Source organism: Scomber japonicus, chromosome 5 (assembly GCF_027409825.1).
Source record: "Scomber japonicus isolate fScoJap1 chromosome 5, fScoJap1.pri, whole genome shotgun sequence".
In the NCBI taxonomy this organism is placed as follows: Eukaryota; Metazoa; Chordata; class Actinopteri; order Scombriformes; family Scombridae; genus Scomber; species Scomber japonicus.
In genome coordinates this window covers 29,054,528-29,075,906 of record NC_070582.1, presented here as the reverse complement: position 1 = coordinate 29,075,906, position 21,379 = coordinate 29,054,528, and the positions used below count along the sequence as shown (strand labels likewise).

The window sequence follows — 21,379 nt, the reverse complement described above, 5'->3', positions numbered from 1 at the left end:
CCAAATTCTCAATAAAACACGATATCAACTAGTTTGGCATGATCTTACATTATAAAATGTTATATTAAATAAGGGTAATGGAATACAATTGTTGGTGGATACAATATTAGTATTTATCATTCTTTTGTGGTTACACCATTTGACATTTTCAGGAGCATTCAGTTTTACTTTTGGTCAAAAAAAAGGTGCAAATGTAATTTCAAAATAAAAAAAATACAAAATGTACATTTGAACAAACCTGATTTAAAGAGATGCTCATCTTGCCAACCCTTATTTATCACAGACCCATGAACAACCTGAACAAACATACCTGCGCCTTTGTGCTCTGACTCAAATGTCCCTGTTTAAATATGTACATTCATGTATTCTGTCAGAGCCTGTATGAGAAAATGAGGAAACAAAATGAAACAGTCTGTGTAATTGAGGTCAGCTCAATGCTATAGAGGTGCCTTTGTTTGAATCTTGACCCCCATGACACCAAAATGGTGCTGCATATGTCCTGTATTTAACCTCTGATTTTCCATATTCTCTTTTTTCCCTCATTATATGAATTGAAGCTCTATAGATAGAGGATGCTGTTTGCTGTACAGTGCAGATGATGAGGCAAATTTGTGATATTGGTCCATAAAAGATTGTGTCCCTGCTGTTATGAAGGTAAGTACCTTCCTGATTCTGAACGTATATGTCTTTATGTCTGTATGCTACTGTGTAAAGAGAATATATGTGCACACAAAAAAGAGAAAAATCAGAATGAAAGTGTCTTTTGGAATACGACAGAACAGCGAAGCAACACTTTTGCACATCTTCCAAAGCCGGTGGGGAGGGGGGGGGGGGTCTCTTTTTTCTTTGCTATCATTTCTTACATATGACTTGTATTGTATGTTTTCAACTGTACCTGAAATAAAATGAGAGCCTGTAGCCCGTTTCTGTGAGCTGATTAATGTTCCGCGCTCTGCATATTCTACCCCATTGTACATCTCAGCCAGACTCCAACTGTGGCAATCAATTCAATCAGCAGCGCTTATGAACCCATTACAATCTAGCTGAGAGCAGGCGGGGGCTGCATCCTTCAACTGGCCTCAGAGTAATTACTATTTAGTCAAGCCAAAAAGGATAGAGGGATGGAAAGATGGATGGATGGATAGATAGATGGGTAGATGGGTGGGTAGACTAATAAAACATGTCCCTAATGACTTGCATGTGACTATGAATATGCATTACAGCAATTGGGCAATAAGAGTGGGTGTTATTTACACCCCACTCCCCAGCCCCCATCCACCTCCTGAGAACGCTGTAGCAGGTTGCCATGGTGACTTACGTGTACCATAGTAACCACGCTTAATGTTCCATCCCCAGTTCTGAAGGCCAGAGGTCTCATGGCACCGTGAGGATGTCTGCGGGCCTCAAGGGCGTAAAAATATACAATGTCGGAAACTAAGCGACCACAACGCAGCCCACCACTCTCATTCAGCCCACCACTCTCACCTCGTGTGTGTAATTACAGGTTCATCTCTCCGTGTGCACGAGAAACAGAGTCTAATAGCACGCCGAGTGAGATGTCAAGCATGTGTTTGAACCACTAACCTCCGGACAACCGGCATATATCTGTGTGTCACCAGCCTGGGAGTTAAATGATAAATTATTGAGTGTATGTACCTTTTATTTCCCCTTTCTCTCATTCCACACTAACAGTAGCACCTGTAGTCTGTATCACCTTGTTCCAGCTCTTCATCAAAGCTGTATGAATTCTACAAACCTAATCCTCCATGATTTTTTTTAACCATTTAATCAATTTGAAATAATCTATATGTCTGGCGCATCAGTTTAAACTAATTTACCCCCAAAATTTCATCCACATTCGGACATGTTTTGTGATCTTTTGAAAACACTGAGATCTCCACCAGATATCTGAAATAAATTGCTGAGAGTCTGAACAGTGTTTGGCTTCAAGCTTCTCCTCCATTCTACTTCTATAATGTTTTCTCTTAAGATCACATGACTCTACACAGGTAAGGACATGCATCCACTCCTTTTTAACCAGCCTTGACCACAAATGGACCACAAATGAGCCTAAGAGTGACAAAACACATTAAATACTGTACTGCAACGTTTTAGATTGGCTAAATTTGAGGTTTTATATTTTAAAAAGTGTTCTAGCACAGTGAGTTCAAGCCACATAACGGTTCGGTTCTGCTTGAGGTTTTTCCTTGCTGCCGTCTCCAAGTGAGGAATGTTTGGTCTTTAAATTCAATTTAGAGTGTTCTTGACCTTCTCTATGTGTAAAAAAATGCCTTGAGAATGAGATGACTTTTGTAGTGACTTGACTCTATATAAATAAAATTTAATTAATCACCAATTCAAGGATTATCTATTTTATCCAGTTTATTGAGTTACCCTGTAATAAAATGTACAATTATTATTTTCCTTTTTGCATGTGTGTGATTGAAAAATGAAGCTCAGTTTCTTAATGAAGTGTAGCCAAACATTTAACGATCTTGCTTGGAGCATCAGCGAGAGAAGCCGGCCTCGTGTTCATTAAGTCGTCAAAGATCTACGCTGTCAGCTCTGTTTCAGTCTTGTTCACATTCAGATGACTTCATTTATTCCAGAAGGGTAATTCAGTTGCACAGTTTACCCAGTCCACATCAATTAAAAACTCAACCTAGCAGCGGCATTCAAGCATTAACGTGCTAGTGACAACAGAGCAATGTATGGATGCAAAAAAAAAAAAAAACAACACAAGCAGCAGACACATGAGGAGCCAGGTGATAACAAGAAAACAAGACAAATTTAGAAGAATAAAAAACCAAACACACAAGTTTATCGGGTTATCACTCCTTAATAACGACATTTTTCACACAGCAATAAAGGATATATTCTAGACCTCAAATTTAAACAGATTTAACCCTTCCATACTGTTCATTTGACTCATAATTAGTCTCTCTCTACACCAATTCACATTCATAAATTCCCCATCAGTCATTAATAAATGTTTGGTTACTCTTATGGGGAAAAAAAGACATTCACCATCACTATTTTATGATCCAGGAGAACATTTTCTACAATATGATGAATACAACAACATGTTTTAATGCTGATATTTGAATTCTTTAATAAACACAGGTCAAACTTGTTCATTTGCATATATAATGGACCCCGCACACAAGTTTTGCTTTGCCATCTGCATCCTGGTCCCAGCTTTCAAGTGTTACACAGGCTGGAATTACACTATTCCACCGTTGATATGGCAACAACCATTCATAAACATAGGTTGGGGAAATGACACGTATAGACATGCAATCATTTCCCATTCAGGCTCTTTTTTTATAGTTCAGCTGAATGCAGGTAGCTATTTTCAATGTCAGTGATTCTAATCCAATTTTTCTTTGGGGGGGGGGTCAAATTCAGCAAACTAACTGTCTGTTCTAAGTGCTGAAAAAATATCAGGTGTTCATACACATCGCTGGCTCTGTATATGGACATATAAACACACAGTGACTTAAAGGAAACCACACAAAACTACTCCAGCCAATCAGCAGGGGGATGTTATGGGGAAAGACCACACAAGCTAAATTAGCACATATAATGAATGAGGTTATTAATACATGCTACACAACTAAACAATGTAACACACCTTAGATACAATGATGTTTAGTGAAGGAGCCATATATAGATCCTGTGCTTACATAATGAGTTGGCCAGTCTCTCATTTACCTGTCTGCTTTCTTTCATTCTTCAATTCAAAAAGGAAAAATGAGAAAAGGTTGTTGAACAAAAGAACAAAATTGGGCCTTTTTTAATTCTGACAACAACAAAAAATGTTTTTTTTTTTTTAAAGCTTTTTTTTTTTTTTTTTTTTTTAGCATTATTGTTTTCAAACAAAGGGGCTTTGGTTTTTCAAGGTTTTTTTTGTTTTTGCCATTGCAGTGCATTACAATCACAATACTTTTTTTTTCTTTCCATTCTTGTGTGTGTGGATTTTAAAAAACAGAAATCCACATATGTTTCCTGTTGTCGTATTCAAATCAGCAATTGGAAGAAAAATTTAAACCTGAAAACAACTTTTTTCCCCACTTTTATATATAATGTTATATGTTCTATATATAATTCCTGCTCCTACTGCATCTGTGATATAGATAGATACATAGACAGACAGACAGACAGACAGACAGACACAGGAACATGATTTAAGTTGGGGGTTCATGCAGGGGTGCTGACTCTTAACCCCCCTTCCCATCCCCACCCCACAATAATATAGCTGAGTTTATTAAATACCTGCAGCGATCCTGCATGAAGCTCAGCAGCATAACTTCATTGATTATTTAAATCTCTAAACACACCAACAGGATCTAATAGCAATTAATGTTCTGTGTTCTTCTACACATTGAAAAGGTCAGCTGTTATACACACACACACACACACACACACACACACACACGCACACACACACACACACACACACACACAGTTTAAAGGTTTATACTGTACAGTGAAATAGTTTGGAGTATAACAGCTGTCCTGATAAGTCCCCTGGAGAGATGACTCTGTGTTGTTAAGTTAGAGAAGAAGCAGAATTGAACTTTTAGCTTCTGAAATCACATGTTTGAGATGGTTCAGGGTTTATCTGCTTCACTGCATCAACCTGGACTGTGTGTATGTAACAGCTGACCTTTTGGATGTGTAGAAGAACACAGAACATTAATTACCCTGAGATCCTGACTGATCCTGACAGCATGTCTAGAGATTTAAATAATCAATGGTGTTCACACACACACATCAAAGATGCAGCAGGAGCAGATAATATCCACAAAAACACATCCTTTCCTGCTTTCGGTTTCATTTCTTTCTGTTTCTGTGAAGGGCTTTGGGATTTCTTTTTTCTTCTTTTTTAAAATTCACATGAAAAAAAGAAAAACTAAATATTGCATTACATATTTGTTTATCCTGTTATCAAGTAAGTTGAACACGACCATCATTGACCTACATGCAGTAGCTTGTCCACCTCATTAAAAGCACCTGCTGCATCTCCCACTGCTGTGTAACATTCAATATTCACACACGATAAGTCACACACTCGCACCAGTCATGATTTATAGATTGTATCACTTTATCATAACACCTGAAGGTGGTGGGACAAGAAGTCTCATTGTCCCCTCTATTCTGGCACCAGTAGCCTACACCAAACCATTTGAACTCAAACCATAATCTCACTTCTTCATCCATAATAATAAATATGTTGCCCATTTTCTAAACTTTCTGAATTAACTTATCTACAGCTGGAGCTGAACCCCCTCACTGTTCTACTCCAATAAACAGTTCAGTTAAACAAGAATACAGGTAGTGGAGAACAGGTTTGGTTGTCTCATTCATTAGATGTCAGTCCCTAGAGGGCGCTGTTTAAAAGTGTTGGTACTGACATTTTCAGAATTTGAGTGAGATGTTATTTCCAAAGTCCCTAACCCTAACCCTAACCCATTTCTGGAATAAATCACCTGATATTGATATGAGAGGACGTTTAGTGTGAAAATGTTAATATCCAACTCTTTGGTGTTTCTCTTCTAGGCTTTTACACAGTGAGTTTATAATTAAACTATCATTACCATTAAAAAGTAATGGTAATAATAAGGTTAGTAATAAAAGGAGAGTAAGGCCACTCTATTCCTACCTGACACTTCAGGCTTTCATTTCACACTGAAAGGGAATCTATTCAAGATACTGTTAATGAGGGATTCAAAGGACAGTAAAAAGTGTGACCACCAACCCTGTTCTCCCCTGCATCATTTTCACACACTGACGTTGTGTCGTTTCTAAGTTTGCAAGTGATGACTTCTCATGACTTGATTTCGTCTAACTTCTCACACAGATTTTCCACAGAAGCATTCTTTATTTGTCTTCAATATCTGCAATATTGAAGACAAATAAAGACTATGAATGCTTCTCAGAGGAAATGTGTTAGATGATTCTCTTTTCTTGTTTAACAAATGATTGCTATAGAACTTTGCTATAAAATAGATTCATACATGAAAAAACAAGAATGTACAGATTCTCTCACACACATATGCACCATACTTATCTCCTCACACTTCCTATGTCTGCATTAGCACTATTTAACCATTTTTACAATATTCTATAAACATAATTCATGTATTGTCTATTGTATTGTTTTCTTTAACATGACTTTCCCCATGAACAGAGATTGTATTAGTGTGTGTGAGTTTTGACTGATCAGCTGGAGCTTATTCTTTATGTGATTATCAAAGGAAAGAGAACATACTATTATTAGAGTGTGCAATGTTTCATCTTGATCACAGTTTGATCATCTGTAGGGTTTTATCAGTGGAATTTATGGTACACTTTAGGAAAATATGTCAGTTTTCATTTTTAAAAATTAAACTATGAAATGACTGAATGAGTGGGGGAAAAAAAATCTAAGGAAGTCTCTCAGTGCTGTGATGGTATAGATGTATTTTCCAACCTCATTCTGCCCTCTGCTGTCCAACTACAGTACAACAGCCAGGTGCAACACAGGCAATACAAATGACTCTCCTCCTTTTTTGGAAATGCTTAACATGCTGTATGTCTGCACTATAACTCAATGCATGATCACATTTAACACAAACTTAACTTTCTCTTCCATATATAGTGATATCATGTGCTCACAGTTTAAAGGTAGTAACATGCAAAGTAAAAGTCTCAAATCTCTATGATCTGATTGAGTGCCACTTTATTTTGTACGTTCTATTTATTTTTTTCTTTCTTCCTGTAAAATGATTTATTGTGGCAATACTTCAGCACATTTAATAATTAGCTAATCAGACTGAGTCACGCCACGCCATTTGTCTCTTTAGCTGACAGGAATCCATATTAAAGTCTGCAATATGAAGCACGAGGCTGGCTAAACGACACACGGTGCTAATCATGAACTGCTAAATGCTTCCTGCTGTTCACTCACAGTTGTGGAGTTGAGGAGCATCCATGCAGTTTAAAGTGTCTGACAGGTAATAGGAATGCTCGTGGTGGGTAAAATAACATTGGCCTTAATCAAAGTTTGCCGTCACACAGAAGGCACAGTTGACACCTATAATTAAGATTATCACCAAGCCTACAACCTGCTGGAGGCTGTTAAAAAAAGAAAAAAGTTAATTCATTGTTTAAATTCATGCTTCAGGACTAAGAGGCCTTTGTGTGTTTTAAGAAATCCAGGAAGAACTTGGTTAGTATTGACACAGCTACAGCTCACTGGATAATGATCCCCTACTAAATAAGTGATGAATAAACAGGAAACATGTAAAGAGGAAGCGCCCAGTCAGTGAAAGAAATGTTTCCACACTTTCACAACAATTTTGAGAAGACAACATCTCACAGGAAACATCCCAATTACCACTTCTATAAGTACACATCATCAACACCATAGCATCGATTTGAGTCATTAACGAGAGCAACGTGTAGCTTCCTCTCAGCAGGGTGTCGTGTTGAGATAGTGGAAATGTTTGAGTGTTTTAGTTTGAATTGATTAACCTGGAGGCCTGATGAGACTTCCAGGTGACTCTGTGTGCTCACATTGATTATTACAGTAGTTATATGTGCACACAACTTCCACTATGTCCAGTCTACCTTGTGTTCATATGTTGGCTGTGGGGAAGAAAACTTATTAAATGAATAGAAAACATAGCAAAAAAAAAAAAAGAAAAACCAGGAGATCACTCATATGCTTATGGATGTATTTTAATAAAAATAATTCTGTCAAAATTAAACAGAATACAATATTTCTTTTTTTTAAACATGTTTCCAGTACATAGTTTTTTTTTTTTCAATTATCATTTTTTCCTTTTTTATATTGTTTTAAAGGTTTTAAAAGTCATGCTAAGTAGAGGGTAACTCATTTCACAATTTTTTTTAATTCATTTTTCTTTTTTTTTTCCTTCTTTTTTTTCTTTTTTTCATTGGCTAAAACTCAAAAGTCAAAATATGAAATTAAATTCATGATAGAAGTCAATTGTGCACAGCTTGTCTGCAATGCCTATATCCATTTCTCTCCGGCATCTCCAGAAGAAGTCTTTGTGGCTTCAAAAGCCTCGGAGGGGGGAGAGGGGGGGCTTTTTTTCTCCAAAACTGTTCACATCCCTCGCTTCCTTAAACAATCACTGATCAGATCAGTGTCTATGTCTACGCAGGGATCAGAGGAAGGGTGCGTGGTAACAGAGCTGGGACGCAGCCCAGGCTCCAACACAAAAGACAGCTGGGAGACTGGTTCCCTACAGGTATGCAACAGAGGTTATTCTTTCACTTACAAGTGTTTGTGTAACAGAAGTCCTTTACAGCTGCAGAAGCAGATGTCATGTGTGTACTGCATGTGTGTTTGTAGTTATTAGAATAGTTCCTATTATAGCAGAAGTGTGTGTTTATTTTAAAAAACCAGCTTGGTAAAAAGTGTGACCACATACCCTGTAGTAAACCCCACACTGCATACACACATCTCCAGTATTATGTTATTCAATGTTTCTCTACCATAGACTGAAATTCTCTTATGAATGGAAATATACACTTCAGGGTGGATCCATGAGCCATCTGCCAGGTCACAGCAAAGCAGCTAGAGTGACAGCTTGCCACTAGCCAGACAACATTTGTTAGAAGAGAAGACAAAATGATGGTTTAGATCAAGCTAAGGGATGAACCAAATCCTGTTTGTTATCAAAATCCAATGAATGATACACATGGTAATGGGTTACAGTCAAAAATCATTTTGCTTTGAACAACCATCTTTTTATATACACAAAGAGGAGTTCCCAAAAAAAGGGTGAAAGATGAAGTTGTCAAATATACAAATATCAAGTTGTTGGAATAAAATGTCAAAATCTGAACTTCTAGAAGAGGAGCAGAGGTATGGAGGCCCAAATAGTGCAGAATTAAATAAAGAATAAATTAATTATAAAACAAATATTCTTATGAATAGATTTGTGTAAAATATAGAAAATAACCATCATTATGAAATGTTATTTCATCATCTTATTTTTATATCAACAGTTTTATTGGATTTTATTTCACGATGGCACCACAGCACAGTTGTCACCAATTCCCACCTCCTCAACTTTTAACCAATCACATGCCCCCTACCTTCCATCTAGCTAGCTTCTATTGAGCAACCAAAGAGAAGAGAAGTGTTTTACATCTCTTCACAGAGTCGTGTGACTTTCAGTTAGACACATCATCACTATCACTCAGTTAGCTAGTTACAAATGAAGTTCACAAGCCAACATCTCTCATTAGCTGGTTTGGTAGCATGTGTAGCCTTTTTAAAGACACATTTCATTTATCTTATCTATGAAGACAATGCACCTTAATGAAAGCCTTTGTTAATGTGCCAGTGTTACTGTGATCCTGGCAAAATGCTCTAAAGACAAATTTAAAAAAGATGAGTTCTGTGCTTGGGCTAGAGGCATGTGACTGACTCAAATGTGACTGAGGGGGCTGAGACAGCTGACAGCTCTACTGTCATGAAGAGTGACATCACGAAATAAAAAACGGGCTTTAAAAAAAACAAATGGAAATTTTGCCATAGTTTGTTTTTTTATAATAAAAATAATGACAAATTGCAAAACTCTATAATAATGATAAAAAAATAACATTTTCATTCAGAAACATTTTAGTTTCAATAATAATGTATTACTTTATTTCACAAGCTCTTGCTTCAATTATATAGTTTACTCTATGTATTCATCTGATTATGTGTATCATCATGTTTTAGTTTTTAATGTAGCACGGCATGTTTGGGACTCCATACAAAGCAGCTGACAGCGAGCAGTGGTTCAGTAAAGATGCTGTGACTGTCATTTTAATGCTGTTGGGGGCTGGAAGTGGTGCTTGGTAGTTGTATTACAGTGATCTGAACACCTGAACTGGAGAAAAGAGATTGTTTTTTTTCTTACTGTTTTGTTCTCTATGAACAAACTTATGGGTGTTATGGATGGAGGGGTTTATGTGAGAGGAGAGGAGATGAATTAACACACAGAACTAGTTTTCATAACCCTGGGGTGTTTTGAAATCAGTTGGCCAAAATGGAAAAGAAAAGAAAAAAACAGTGTTACTTAATTATCATAAAGGGCATCCTCAAATTAAAAATGTTCCTGTTTGGCAAATTGTTTTTCACCTGTGTATTTGAAATTTTAACAACACATGCACACAGCGGCTCAGGCTGTGGATGATGTAAAAAAAAAAAAAAGAAAGAAGAAAAGACTGCAGTAATGAAATCCCCAGGGGTAACTTGACTTTTACACACACACACACACACACACACACACACACACACACACACACACACACACACACACACACACACACACACACACACACACACACACACACACACACACACACACACACACACACACACACACACACACACACACACACAGTGCTTGTTAGTCAGCCTTTAATACTGATTTTCTCTGCTGGCATTAAGGTGACCATGATAACAGTGTTAGGTTCGGTCCTGCATTGTAAGAAATAAAGCTCTAACACCTCAAATACTCCAATTGAATCCCTCGTCATCAATTTAGGCAGTAGCAGTGTTTTCTGTTCTGCTCTCCGCTATAAGAAGTGTTATTATCTCTTTATTTCAAATGGAAACACCACACCAAGCCCCCATCAGCACATATGCCCCACCTCCAAACCAGAGTGACTTTGACAGGGATTGGATGGCACTGTCCTCATTAGAGCTTGAAGTCTGACAGCAGCTGTATTGATAGACAATCAAAAGAAAGTATCCTGAAATAAAAGTGAAGCAGCAACCCTGAACTGACAGCATGAGCACATTAATGTTTTAATGTCTCTTAGCAGACAGTCATTTATAGGTGCAGTTATAAGCCTGTCTGTAACTTATTAAATGATATAATAATAAACTTCAAGTGTTTTTAAAGTGACCTACAGTTGTGGGGGGGGGGGGGGGTCACCGTGGTAACCAGCTGTGGGTATTTGCGGTGTGTGATATGGTGAACAATGACAACAACATGTGAAAAATAAAATAAAATAAAATACTGAACATAGGGAATCAAAATCCAACCCATGAAAAACAAAAAGAGAAAATAAAAGGGGAATTACAAAAGTTTTTTTTGTCCTGGATGAGCACAACAAACTGACAAAAAAAAAAAAAAGAACTAAAAAAAAAAAAAAAGGCTAGATAAACAGAATAATAATTAATTATCTTTAAATAGTGTCACACATTTCTTTATTTGATAATACTAAATTAAAAGGAAGCTTTCTTCTCTGCTCTCCTCCGTTCTCCTCTGTTTGTGCCGCTGGCTCGGTCTGACGGACAGCCAAACACACCAATCACACGCATGCTCTTTCCTCCGTCGCCTTGACAACTACCTGCTGGACATGCCTTCTCTCAGTGCTACTTAACATAAAACCTGTGGAGAGACGGGTAATTGTCTAAGCCAGGTGAATGAATTATAGTAGCATGGTTCAAACTAATTGATTTTATATGAATGTACAGAACAGATACACTGACTCACTATTAGCTTGTGAGTAATTGTTCTCTTAATGTAAACAATATATGTACACAATGCACAAATGGGTTTCATTATATGTGTGTATGCTCTAAGTAAGTGATAATTAAGGCATCAGTATTTTAAGTATTGTGCGTGGTTGTAGTATTAATGTCTCATACTACATTAACATACTCACCTGGCCATGTGCTAGTGCAAAAAGTTGTCTACTCTGGCAAAGGAGCAGGAACCAGATCGGACTCGAGCCATGAGCTGAACACACTCTGTGGCTTGGCCCAGCGCTAACATCAGAGGAGGCTGCTTGGGCAGATTTTGGGACTCTGAAGCAGAAAAAAAAACCCACAATAAAGAGTCAGAGATGGATGAAATGTAGAAGTCATAACACATTAACAATGAGGTAGGTTAGTGTACTCCAAATATTACATATTATATTTTAAGTGGTACGTCAACTGCTGTTTTCAAGATCAAGTTCATGCAATGTGATTGAAAGCTCCAGAACAGCTACTAAATGGACGTTAAAGGGGATATTGGTTAACATCTACAGCTCCATGACAACAGAGCAAATTCCAACTGCTGATGAAGATCATGCAATGTGATCGAAAGCTCCAGAACAGCTACTAAATGAACCTTGAGGTGAGATGGCTTTAGATGGCTTTCCCAACAACAGAGATGTATTAGATAATCCATTCAGTTCCATTAGTGCATGGACTACGTTATGTCTGATACACAAAATATAAATATATCATCATATCTCATATGATAAGATTTCATTGTTACATCCATGTCTTCCTATGTGTCACAAGTTTTCAATTCAAATTTACTTCAAGGCTAATAAAAGTTCTTTTAAAAGTTCTACATTTGAACTGTAAAGTGACATACTGCAGGTATAATTAGGGTGCAACAATCGTTGTGTTGGCAAATTGGCTAGAACTTTAAAAGTCACAAGTGACCTACTTGAAATCAAAGACCGGAACAATGTCAAGTGCTTACTTACCCAATATGGCGCTGTTGAGTGCGGAGCAGAGGGATTCTCTCTGCGTGGGGTCTAACTGCTGGCCCACGGGGCAGTTCCACGGGTCTGAGTACGCTAGCAGGCTGAATGCATCCTACACACATATACAGACAGACAGAAAGAGGCCCGTGTGAATACAACACAGCTGGAACGATACAGCAGCGTGTACATTCAGCAGCTTGCTGGGTTGGAATGATGATGTACCATCTGGCCAGAAAATGACCATGATCTCATAGCTCATGTTATATTCCTGGAGACAGTGAAGCATTGACTGATAGCCGATTAGACTCCATTACTGATACAAACAGCAGCATTAGTATTAGTTTGAAGGTGTTACTAAATATGAATGATTGAGCCTGTAAGACCATGCTGTGTCTACAGGTCAGTTGTAGGAATAGAGCCATCTGCTATCTAGCTAGTGTTGTATCTACTGAGACATCATTGCAGCTCTGTGCTGCTTACGCAACTTTTTAGCGAGCAAGCTAACAAGCAGCATTTTTATTCGGTAGTTGGTGGAGACCAAACCAGAACTGAAAGATAAGCAAACTAATGATCTCAAACAAGCAGCATGTTTCAAGACACTGTTCAGCTCTCGTCCAGCTGAATCTGTTTGATTTGATGTTTCTTTCCTGTTTGTACTTTCAGATATCTTATTACACATTACCGTTTCTGATCGCTTTCAGAGTCGTGCTAAGTTTCTGCTGATAAAAACACTTCCTGTCGCTGTTGCTGCATTGAATTAAAAGATTCCGGAAGGCTTTCACTAAGATAAAGTTAAAGGGAATTAAATGTGTTTTAGAGGTAGCAGAGCTTAATTAATAGCAGTGCTATTCTGTAAAATAGGTCTACATGACAAGATGTGGAGATATATGGTCAGTGGATCAGTTTTAAATAGAGCAGAGAGGAATACTAAAAGTAGAAACAGCCACAGTGAGATGTTAAGATAAAGAGCTGTAAATGGCAGACTCTTAATGCATTTTCTGCAAAAATACTCATGCTGTGTCAGCATGGATCAGCATGTGTACCATAGGAAAAACCCCACTACTAGTCAGGTGACCAAAAACACGACTCCAGATGGGTTGAAAATGTTACGCTGCATCAGTGCTACGTTTCTGTCCCCCCATTAATCACTCCATGCACCTTTTAAGACACAAATGTTGACTAATGACTAATAGAACAGGCACAGAATGAAGAAGAAAGAAGAATTTCAATATAGATGTCTTCGCAAATGCATCCAAGCTCATTCTTATATGATTACTATGAAAAATGTGAACATTTGTAAATTCAGGTTCAAAACTTTTTTCATGTGCTTATTATGACTGAGCTCTTTTAAAGCACTTTAAATTTTAATCTTTCATTTGCACTGTTTGTTTGAATCATTTTAACAATTTATTATTTGATGCTGCACTTTCTAGTCTAGCTTTTTGTTTTCTTTCTCTCTTTGTATTTTTCTGTACTTTCCAATTTTTACTATAAGTGGGTTTTATTTATTTCTTTATTGTATGTTTATGCTTCTAATTCTTACTGTTACTTGTTTGTTTTTATAAAGCACATTGAGTTGGACCTGTGTATGCAACTTGCTATATAAATAAAGCTGCTTTTCCTTACTACAAAATCCTTATATTATAAAACAGTTTATAGCTACAGTAAAGCTCTTTGGCAGATCCTTCATCATTTCACTGCAGGTTTGAATGTTTTGCCCCCACCTCCTTTTATGGAGTACAAAGTCATTTGAGCATGCACTGGAGAACTGGCCTAAACTAAATAGTAGTAGACAGTTTGGACACTATCTGCTTTATTAAAGCAGTCGCTCCAGTTCCTGCAGCGTGTACACACCGCTGCCATCAGGAGTTTAACTGGTGCCAACACAAGAAATCTCTTCAGCCCAGTTTTGGCACCGCTTTAATCTGTTGTAGCACAGATGTTTTGTTGAACTCAAGCCAGTGTGTGTGTGTGTGTGTACCTGTAACATCTTCTTGTGCGTGGCATTCTTGCCGTACTCGCGGCACAGCTGTTCGTTGAGCGCCTGCAGCTCCCGTCCAAACTGGATCATCCTCTCCGTGGCTGCCTGGTTGCCTCCACAAAGCTGTCTACTGTTGTTGTAACCCTCATCTGCTGGTGAGACACACACACGCACACACACACACACACGTACACACACATTGAAACGTCAAATTGGAAAGTTGTACGTGAGAAAAAGGAGGGAAATGCAAGAAAGCAAGAGGCATACAGAGGAATACAACAAAGCATGTAAAGATGAATGAAAGGAGAAGTGTGTGTGTGTGTGTGTGTGTGTGTGTGTGTGTGTGTGTGTGTGTGTGTGTGTGTGTGTACCTGTGACACCGTTGCCAATGCTGTTGTCGTCTGGCTGGAGGATCTCTTCATGTTTGTATGTGCCATTCATGATCCGTGCTGAGGAACTCTCAACAACCCCGTTGGTATAGTGCTCTGTTTCTATGTCCATCTCACTGTCACTACACACACATACACACACACACAGACACACACAGACACACACACACACAGACACACACACACACAGACACACACACACACACACACACACACACACACACACACACACACACACACACACACACAGAGGTCCATTAGGGCACACAAGTGTTTAGTCATCCAAATGGAAACTACTAATTCAAAACTTTAAATAGTTGCATGTGGGATGTGGCTCTTTAAATGCTAGCTGCAGATACTCTTGCTGAGGTTGCCAGCTGGTGGTGACCACATGCTGCTTTCACACTCTGCTGCAGTGATTTAAAGCAGCGCAAAGCAAGGAAGGGCTGCACTAGCTCAGTGATCACAAGCCCAACAGAAGCTCTTCCTCCATACATGGTCTAGAGTGCAGTTACTTTAACAGCGAGCAGAAGTGTGCTCTGTTGCACCTCTGACCAAATCCTGCAGCGATGTCACAGTGTACTCACACACCCTGGAGTACACGTCTATGTCACTGCAGGACGGTCAGCAAAGATGAAATTTTGGGTAATGGCTTAACATTCCTCTCTGTTTTCAAATTTTAAATAAGTAGTTTAGAGAATATGATTACATTTCATAAAATGTTATAAGGGACAAAGGTGATGTCTTTAGGCCTGAACTCTTAGTTAAGTTAACTACCACTTCCTGTGTCCACTATAATTATACATCATGTTAATGTATATCACATATAGACTACACCATGTAAATTAGATGATGTTTGTCACATAAGGCAGTCTTCTTGTTGTCAGTAGGTGGTGTTGTGAACATGACTCAATATTGTATTATTACTAATGGTTATTAATGTATTGTGTTCAGGCCTGGACTCCAATCAGTCATGTGAAGTTTGGGGCAAATTGGACAACATGCAGTGGAGTTACAACAACTTCTTGTTTTGGCGTTCCATTAAAACTTAGTATTTTGATACATTTGCATGGTAAAGGTCGCTCACATCCTTCTCATCTACTCAAAGAAGATCAAAAACCAGAAAATGACTGCGGTGGTGATTTATGGAAGATAAAACCATCCCATACCGCAGTTTATTTTCCTGACTTTGAAATTCCCTTTGCATGTCTGTGTGGTATTTTGGTGTTAAGCACAGAGCACACGGTGCACACGTGGAGGAGAGGCTCCGTCAGTTGAAAGGTTCATTCATATGAAGCGGTGCAAAGCAAACTGTTGGATAAGTAGTGGTCTGAGATGTGCTGAGAAGAAGCATTTCACCACCGCATCTGTGTGAGTAAAGTAATGACTTGGAACAAATAAAGCAAATATGATCAAATAATGGTGGTTGAAAGAAGGAGAGTAGTGTTATGTATCTATAAATGATGGTGATTCTTGCAGTATCTGTTTCCCGTAGCTGCTTTATACAGCATAAAAAATATTCTTCTTTAAATCCTAACATCATAGGACAGATGTGTTGATTCATCTGCAGCCTCTGAGTTGAGAAGTGACGCACCAGAAGCCGTCAACTTTAGTAAATGAGGTGCAAATGACACCAGGCAGCTACAGAATAACCTCACACACCTCTACATATATCAGACTGGTCACTTACGACTTCTTTTACAACTTTTTTTTAATTCAGAAAAAGTAGTGTGTCATGTTCTATTTTGAAATGCATTACACCATCAATGCAGCTGTGTCACATTTCACGATTGACGGCTTCACCAAACTATTTTGTTTATCATCACTGGCGTATTTATGGCGTTGCTGACAATCTGCTCTAATTCTTCATTTGCGGAGAGCTGACGATGATGTCGTTGCTTCGCTGTGATTGGCTCGGCTGTTTCAGAGCTAGGGGACCGGTGATGTGACTGGCTGAGAGTGTATTTACTCATCACCAAACCCTCCCATCTGTATCCACCTTCATCCTGCCCTTTCCCACTTTGTGCCGCTGCACATACATGAACCAAAATAGCAGGTACCCGAGACCTATCACGCTGCACTGGGTGATAAAAAATAGGTCCTTAATGATGAGGTGATAACACCGATCATTACCTGTGACATCTCTTTTTATTCATGAGCACATATCCTGAGTACATGCTGCATCTGATACCGGGGACGACCCTTAGCGTCACACCTGTTACTGTTAATTACACACATGACAGAGGCTCATCAGGTCTAAAAGTGACGGTGCTGCTGCCTACCTGGTCTCCTGGGTGCTGTTGGCGCTGTGCGGCTGGCTCTTGGTGGAATCGGAGGAGTTGGACTCGGAGTAGTTAACGGAGGAAGGGGAGGAGGAGGTGGAGGAGGAGGCGGAGGAGGACGCGCTGGGGTATTTGACGCTGCCGGCGCCAACGCCGCCATGGCTCTTTGACTTGTTGGGGGGAGTCACCCCGTTACTGCAGGTGGGGCTGTCTGCTCCTGGAGTGGAGGGTGATGGGATGGAGTGAGAAAAAAACAAAAACATTTTTTAAGATGCCAAAAGAAATGATTATTGTTCTTTTAAGGTGTTTGTCATTATATTTGTGTATCATGCTGCTTCTGAGCGTGTGTACCTCCGGTGTGCAGGTGTGTGTTGCCGGCTCCGTGGCGAGGGCTGAGGCTGGGGGAGCCAGGGTAACTGTCCTGGGATTTGGGGGAGCGAATGGTCAAGCAGCGAACCTCACTGTCTGTACCGTTCACCATCTCCACGAACTGACGACACCTGGAGGCCAAGGTATACCGGTGTTAGGGTTACACGCTGGGAAGCTGAATCATACTCTTCTGACTTGACTTCTAGATCTAGATTTGTTTGGCTTTATATATGTATATAAAAATATGCTGACTTACTTCAACATGAATAGTAGGTTGGGATTGTGTTCTAACAGGCCGGGATAAAGTTGCTGAGTGGCTTCTATGGCTTCACCCACCCGTCCTGCCAGCACCAGCTTCTGTATTCCTGTGAGACAAACAAAGCAGGATGCTATTTATACAGTATATTGATCATTAGATAGAGACCAATACATCATTCATAAAGGTTACATCATTAGTGACAAACAATATACAATAAATAAGTATGTTATTCTGGATTCCCGTTACTGGAATTATTCTATAGCAAAAAGGCAACTAAACCTTTGCTGGAGAAGTAAAGACAGTGTACAGGTAGTGTGTGTGTGTGTGTGTGTGTGTGTGTGTGTGTGTGTGTGTGTGTGTGTGTGTGTGTGTGTGTGTGTGTGTGTGTGTGTGGTTGTTTAAGTCACTCACTCTGTCTGTTCTTTATAGATGTCTGGTCCTCTTGTATCATGGTCTCTGTGGCTCTGGCGAAGGCTGTTGCGGTGGCACAGTACCCGTGGTGCACCAGATAGCTGGACACCATACTAGGAGACAAAACACCAAAGATAAGTTAAAGGTTCAACATTAAATTTTTTGCAGATTTAAATGAATAGGCCATATTTCCTTAATTTTATCATTGGTCATCTGAGCTGTGGTGTGGACACTGAAAGATACCATACAACTTCATGTAGTGTATGTAAATACAAATTTTATGGAGTATCCCTTTAGGTAATGAGAACATAGATTCATCACATTCATACAAATCAGTTATTGTGGTGCTCAACTAATTAGTAGCATCACTTTGCATTTGGAAACAATAAAAGAGGAGTTTATAATTTAGCAAAAAAGTATCTAAACGGAGTGATTAAGTCACTTAATTTGTGAGCTCAGCACTTTGCATGTAACTCTTTGACTCAGTCACATAAGAGTTGCACCTTTAAAAAAGGTACTTTTCTTATCTCACAGATGTCTACCGTCTGCCCAGAATGAAAAAACTCCAATATTTTCACAGACTGTGCAGGTAACTACACCTACACAGTGGACTTAACAGCAAAGACAGAGAGTATAGGCGGCCAGCGATGTGGAAATCTTGAATTTAATCATTGGTTTTGCTCTGCGGCAACATTTGATCACACCAGGAAGACAGTAGACTCTGCTGGAAAATCAGTATATAATATGACACTATAGAATATGATCACAGCGTTTCCAGTTTGGTTCCGGCTTGATGAGGGAGCTTTAATGCATGAATTTCACTTTTCCACCCATCTCTCTCTCTACTGTCCATTTGCATAAAAAGTCCCAAAATATACTCATTATCAGTCACAATGCAGCTGATATAGCCAGGAATATTTAAAACTATTAAATGAGAGTGATCGTGTTTTCATCTGCTTAAGAGGTGTCACATCACCTTCATTTCCGATGGGAGCCTGCAGTCTCTGTATGCTCATTCAAAACACGGTCATGTTTTGTAAATTGTGTGTAAAATGTACCACTGCCAGCTTTTACTGCTCATCATTTCATGTTTGTTTTTTTCTGTTGAGCTGCTACATGCTGTCATTTTCACAACAACATGGTGGCCTGATGGTGACAGGTATGTGTGTGTGTGTGTGTGTGTTTGGAGAGGTGTGGGTATAATAATGACTCTTACTTTTGCAGGACGGCCTGCCACTCCCCGAGCCTCTCTCCTATAGGGAAGCGAGCGATCATGCCGTGGATCTTGGCTCGCCATTCGCTCATGTAGTCCTCGATGTCAAAGACGAACGGCTGCTGGCCGAAGTTTGCGTCTACGATCTCACCAGGAGTCTGAAGCCCCACAGTGGGGTATAGGTTGGGCTGGTAATGAAAGAAAGAAAACCAGTCAAGTTATACGTTTTTTTTTTTATTGATTCATAAAAGTCTTTAAAGTCTATATTAGATCATTCATTACTATACAAAGCTATTATTATAAGAAAGTAATAAGCTGCGTTTCAGGTTGTTCCTGTAATGAAGAAATGAACGCTGGATAAACAGGTTGGTTAACATAACAAGCTGTGAACAAGCTCTTTACTTGACTGTCTTCATAGAGCTCATTATTAAATGATGTCTTTTGCTGTACATAAAGCCACCAGCAGTGTATGAATTTAACAATAAAAAAACCCCAAAACATCCATTTAAGTGCTCTTTAAGTTTGACAGTGGTTGGTAACTCCATCTGCTCTGGAAGCCACGGCGGCCAGCAGCCAACTATGATTTGGAGTTTCTGTTCTATTCTTGAAAACCGATTTGGCCACTTAAAACCATTAAAGTGGCTTTAAATGTTCCGGTGACTGCAGCCACCGGACAAAATAAAAAGCTTCAGTTTTTGATCCAATTGCCAACACAAGCTGCAATTAGATATGGACCTGCATGCTGGATATCTGTTACAGTTTGTTACAGAGGCGGCGTGATAAGCATCATGTGGATTTACTATGATAATATGATGTGTAGAAATATGTGAATATTGGTTTGGAAAGATTCTGTTCAGAGTTTTTTTTTTTTTAATGCTTGCCAAGCTGCTGTAAAATAAAATGATAAGAGCAGAGGAGAAGATGTGTATTGTTTGGTATATTGTGGATATCATGCTGTCACATGATGATACTTACTGGGAGGTCTGTGAAGGCTACACCTAAGAAGTAAAAAAGACAAGCAGTTAAAAGTTAATATACATATATAACAAGCTATCAGTTAAATAATCCATTATTACATCACACAATTAATAATTCAAATAACTGTTCACATATAGAATAAAAATCATCTTCACTGACCTAAACTGATGCCATTTTTGGTGTAAAAGCAAGTGTTGTTGATGAGGTTGACACAGCAGCCAATCACGTCACCCGTGGTGAACGTCGGGCCATACGGTTGGCCGGTCCCGGAGGAACAGAAGGAGTGGCCGTCATCTCCGTGGTAACCGTACGAGTGCTTGTCCCATCCTAAAATAGGACGAGGATTAGGATTAGCTTTTTTTATTTTATACTTGCCCTCTTATGAAAAGTCTGACAGTGAGGATTTCTGCTTTTATTGAAGTGTGTGCTGCACGTATGGAGCGGGAGCAGCTCTGTATAAACAGCCTCTGAGTTCACTGGAGCAGTTGAGGTGAAGTGACTTGCTCCAGGTCACTTGAGTAGCTGCTGCTGAAGGAAGGAAGGAGGGGGGGGTAGTTACTCATTCACTTGTGCTGCTCAGATTTTCCCATCTGACTACTGCTGCTGCCTGGAGGGCGTCACACACACAGACACACATGCATGCACGCACATACTTTCTAACTATTTGGCGTGTGGTGCAGTGCACTGGATGACCAGCAGGGGAATCTGGTCTATGTAAAGAAACTGGTGAGTCACCGCCAACAGGAACAGCGGCACAGGAGGCTGAATCAGGAGTACAGAACACGAGGGAGGGGAGGAGGAGGAGGAGGAGGAGGAGGAGGAGGAGGATTGTCATGATTTGCTCATTTAATTCCCCCAAGTTCCTGTTCTTTCTGGTGCTGATGAGTGTGTAACTGCTATTTTATATTGCAACTGCATGAAGTCTGGTGAAAGGGAATCAAAATCAAAAGGAAACAAGATGCAATATTCTGACATTTACTATCAATCTCAACTAAA

At 39.2% G+C, this 21,379-nt stretch overlaps 1 protein-coding gene and 1 long non-coding RNA gene across 4 annotated transcripts in view; both read right to left on the bottom strand.

Moving 5' to 3' along the window:
* Window positions 1-7,904: 7,904 nt before the first annotated feature.
* On the bottom strand, window positions 7,905-10,940 carry LOC128358831 (uncharacterized). The gene is made up of 2 exons (XR_008321416.1): window positions 9,946-10,940; window positions 7,905-9,883 (listed from the first exon to the last, which is right to left on the bottom strand). It is a non-coding gene; the product is annotated as an uncharacterized LOC128358831 (long non-coding RNA).
* Window positions 10,941-10,977: 37 nt separating this feature from the next.
* The window catches only part of ranbp10 (RAN binding protein 10), a 33,201-nt gene continuing 22,799 nt past the window's right edge, over window positions 10,978-21,379 (bottom strand). The window contains exons 4-15 of one of the 3 annotated variants that reach the window (XM_053319224.1): window positions 20,543-20,710; window positions 20,381-20,403; window positions 19,409-19,593; window positions 18,193-18,305; window positions 17,779-17,887; window positions 17,505-17,653; window positions 17,154-17,370; window positions 14,854-14,993; window positions 14,483-14,634; window positions 12,502-12,613; window positions 11,686-11,827; window positions 10,978-11,408 (exon numbers count right to left, since the gene is read on the bottom strand). In XM_053319224.1, coding sequence (XP_053175199.1) covers window positions 11,697-11,827; window positions 12,502-12,613; window positions 14,483-14,634; window positions 14,854-14,993; window positions 17,154-17,370; window positions 17,505-17,653; window positions 17,779-17,887; window positions 18,193-18,305; window positions 19,409-19,593; window positions 20,381-20,403; window positions 20,543-20,710 — 1,499 coding nt within the window. In that variant the 3' untranslated portion in view covers window positions 10,978-11,408; window positions 11,686-11,696. Of the gene's footprint in view, window positions 11,409-11,432; window positions 11,828-12,501; window positions 12,614-14,482; window positions 14,635-14,853; window positions 14,994-17,153; window positions 17,371-17,504; window positions 17,654-17,778; window positions 17,888-18,192; window positions 18,306-19,408; window positions 19,594-20,380; window positions 20,404-20,542; window positions 20,711-21,379 lie in introns of those variants that run through there. The other 2 variants (XM_053319223.1, XM_053319225.1) reach the window with 2 other exon arrangements.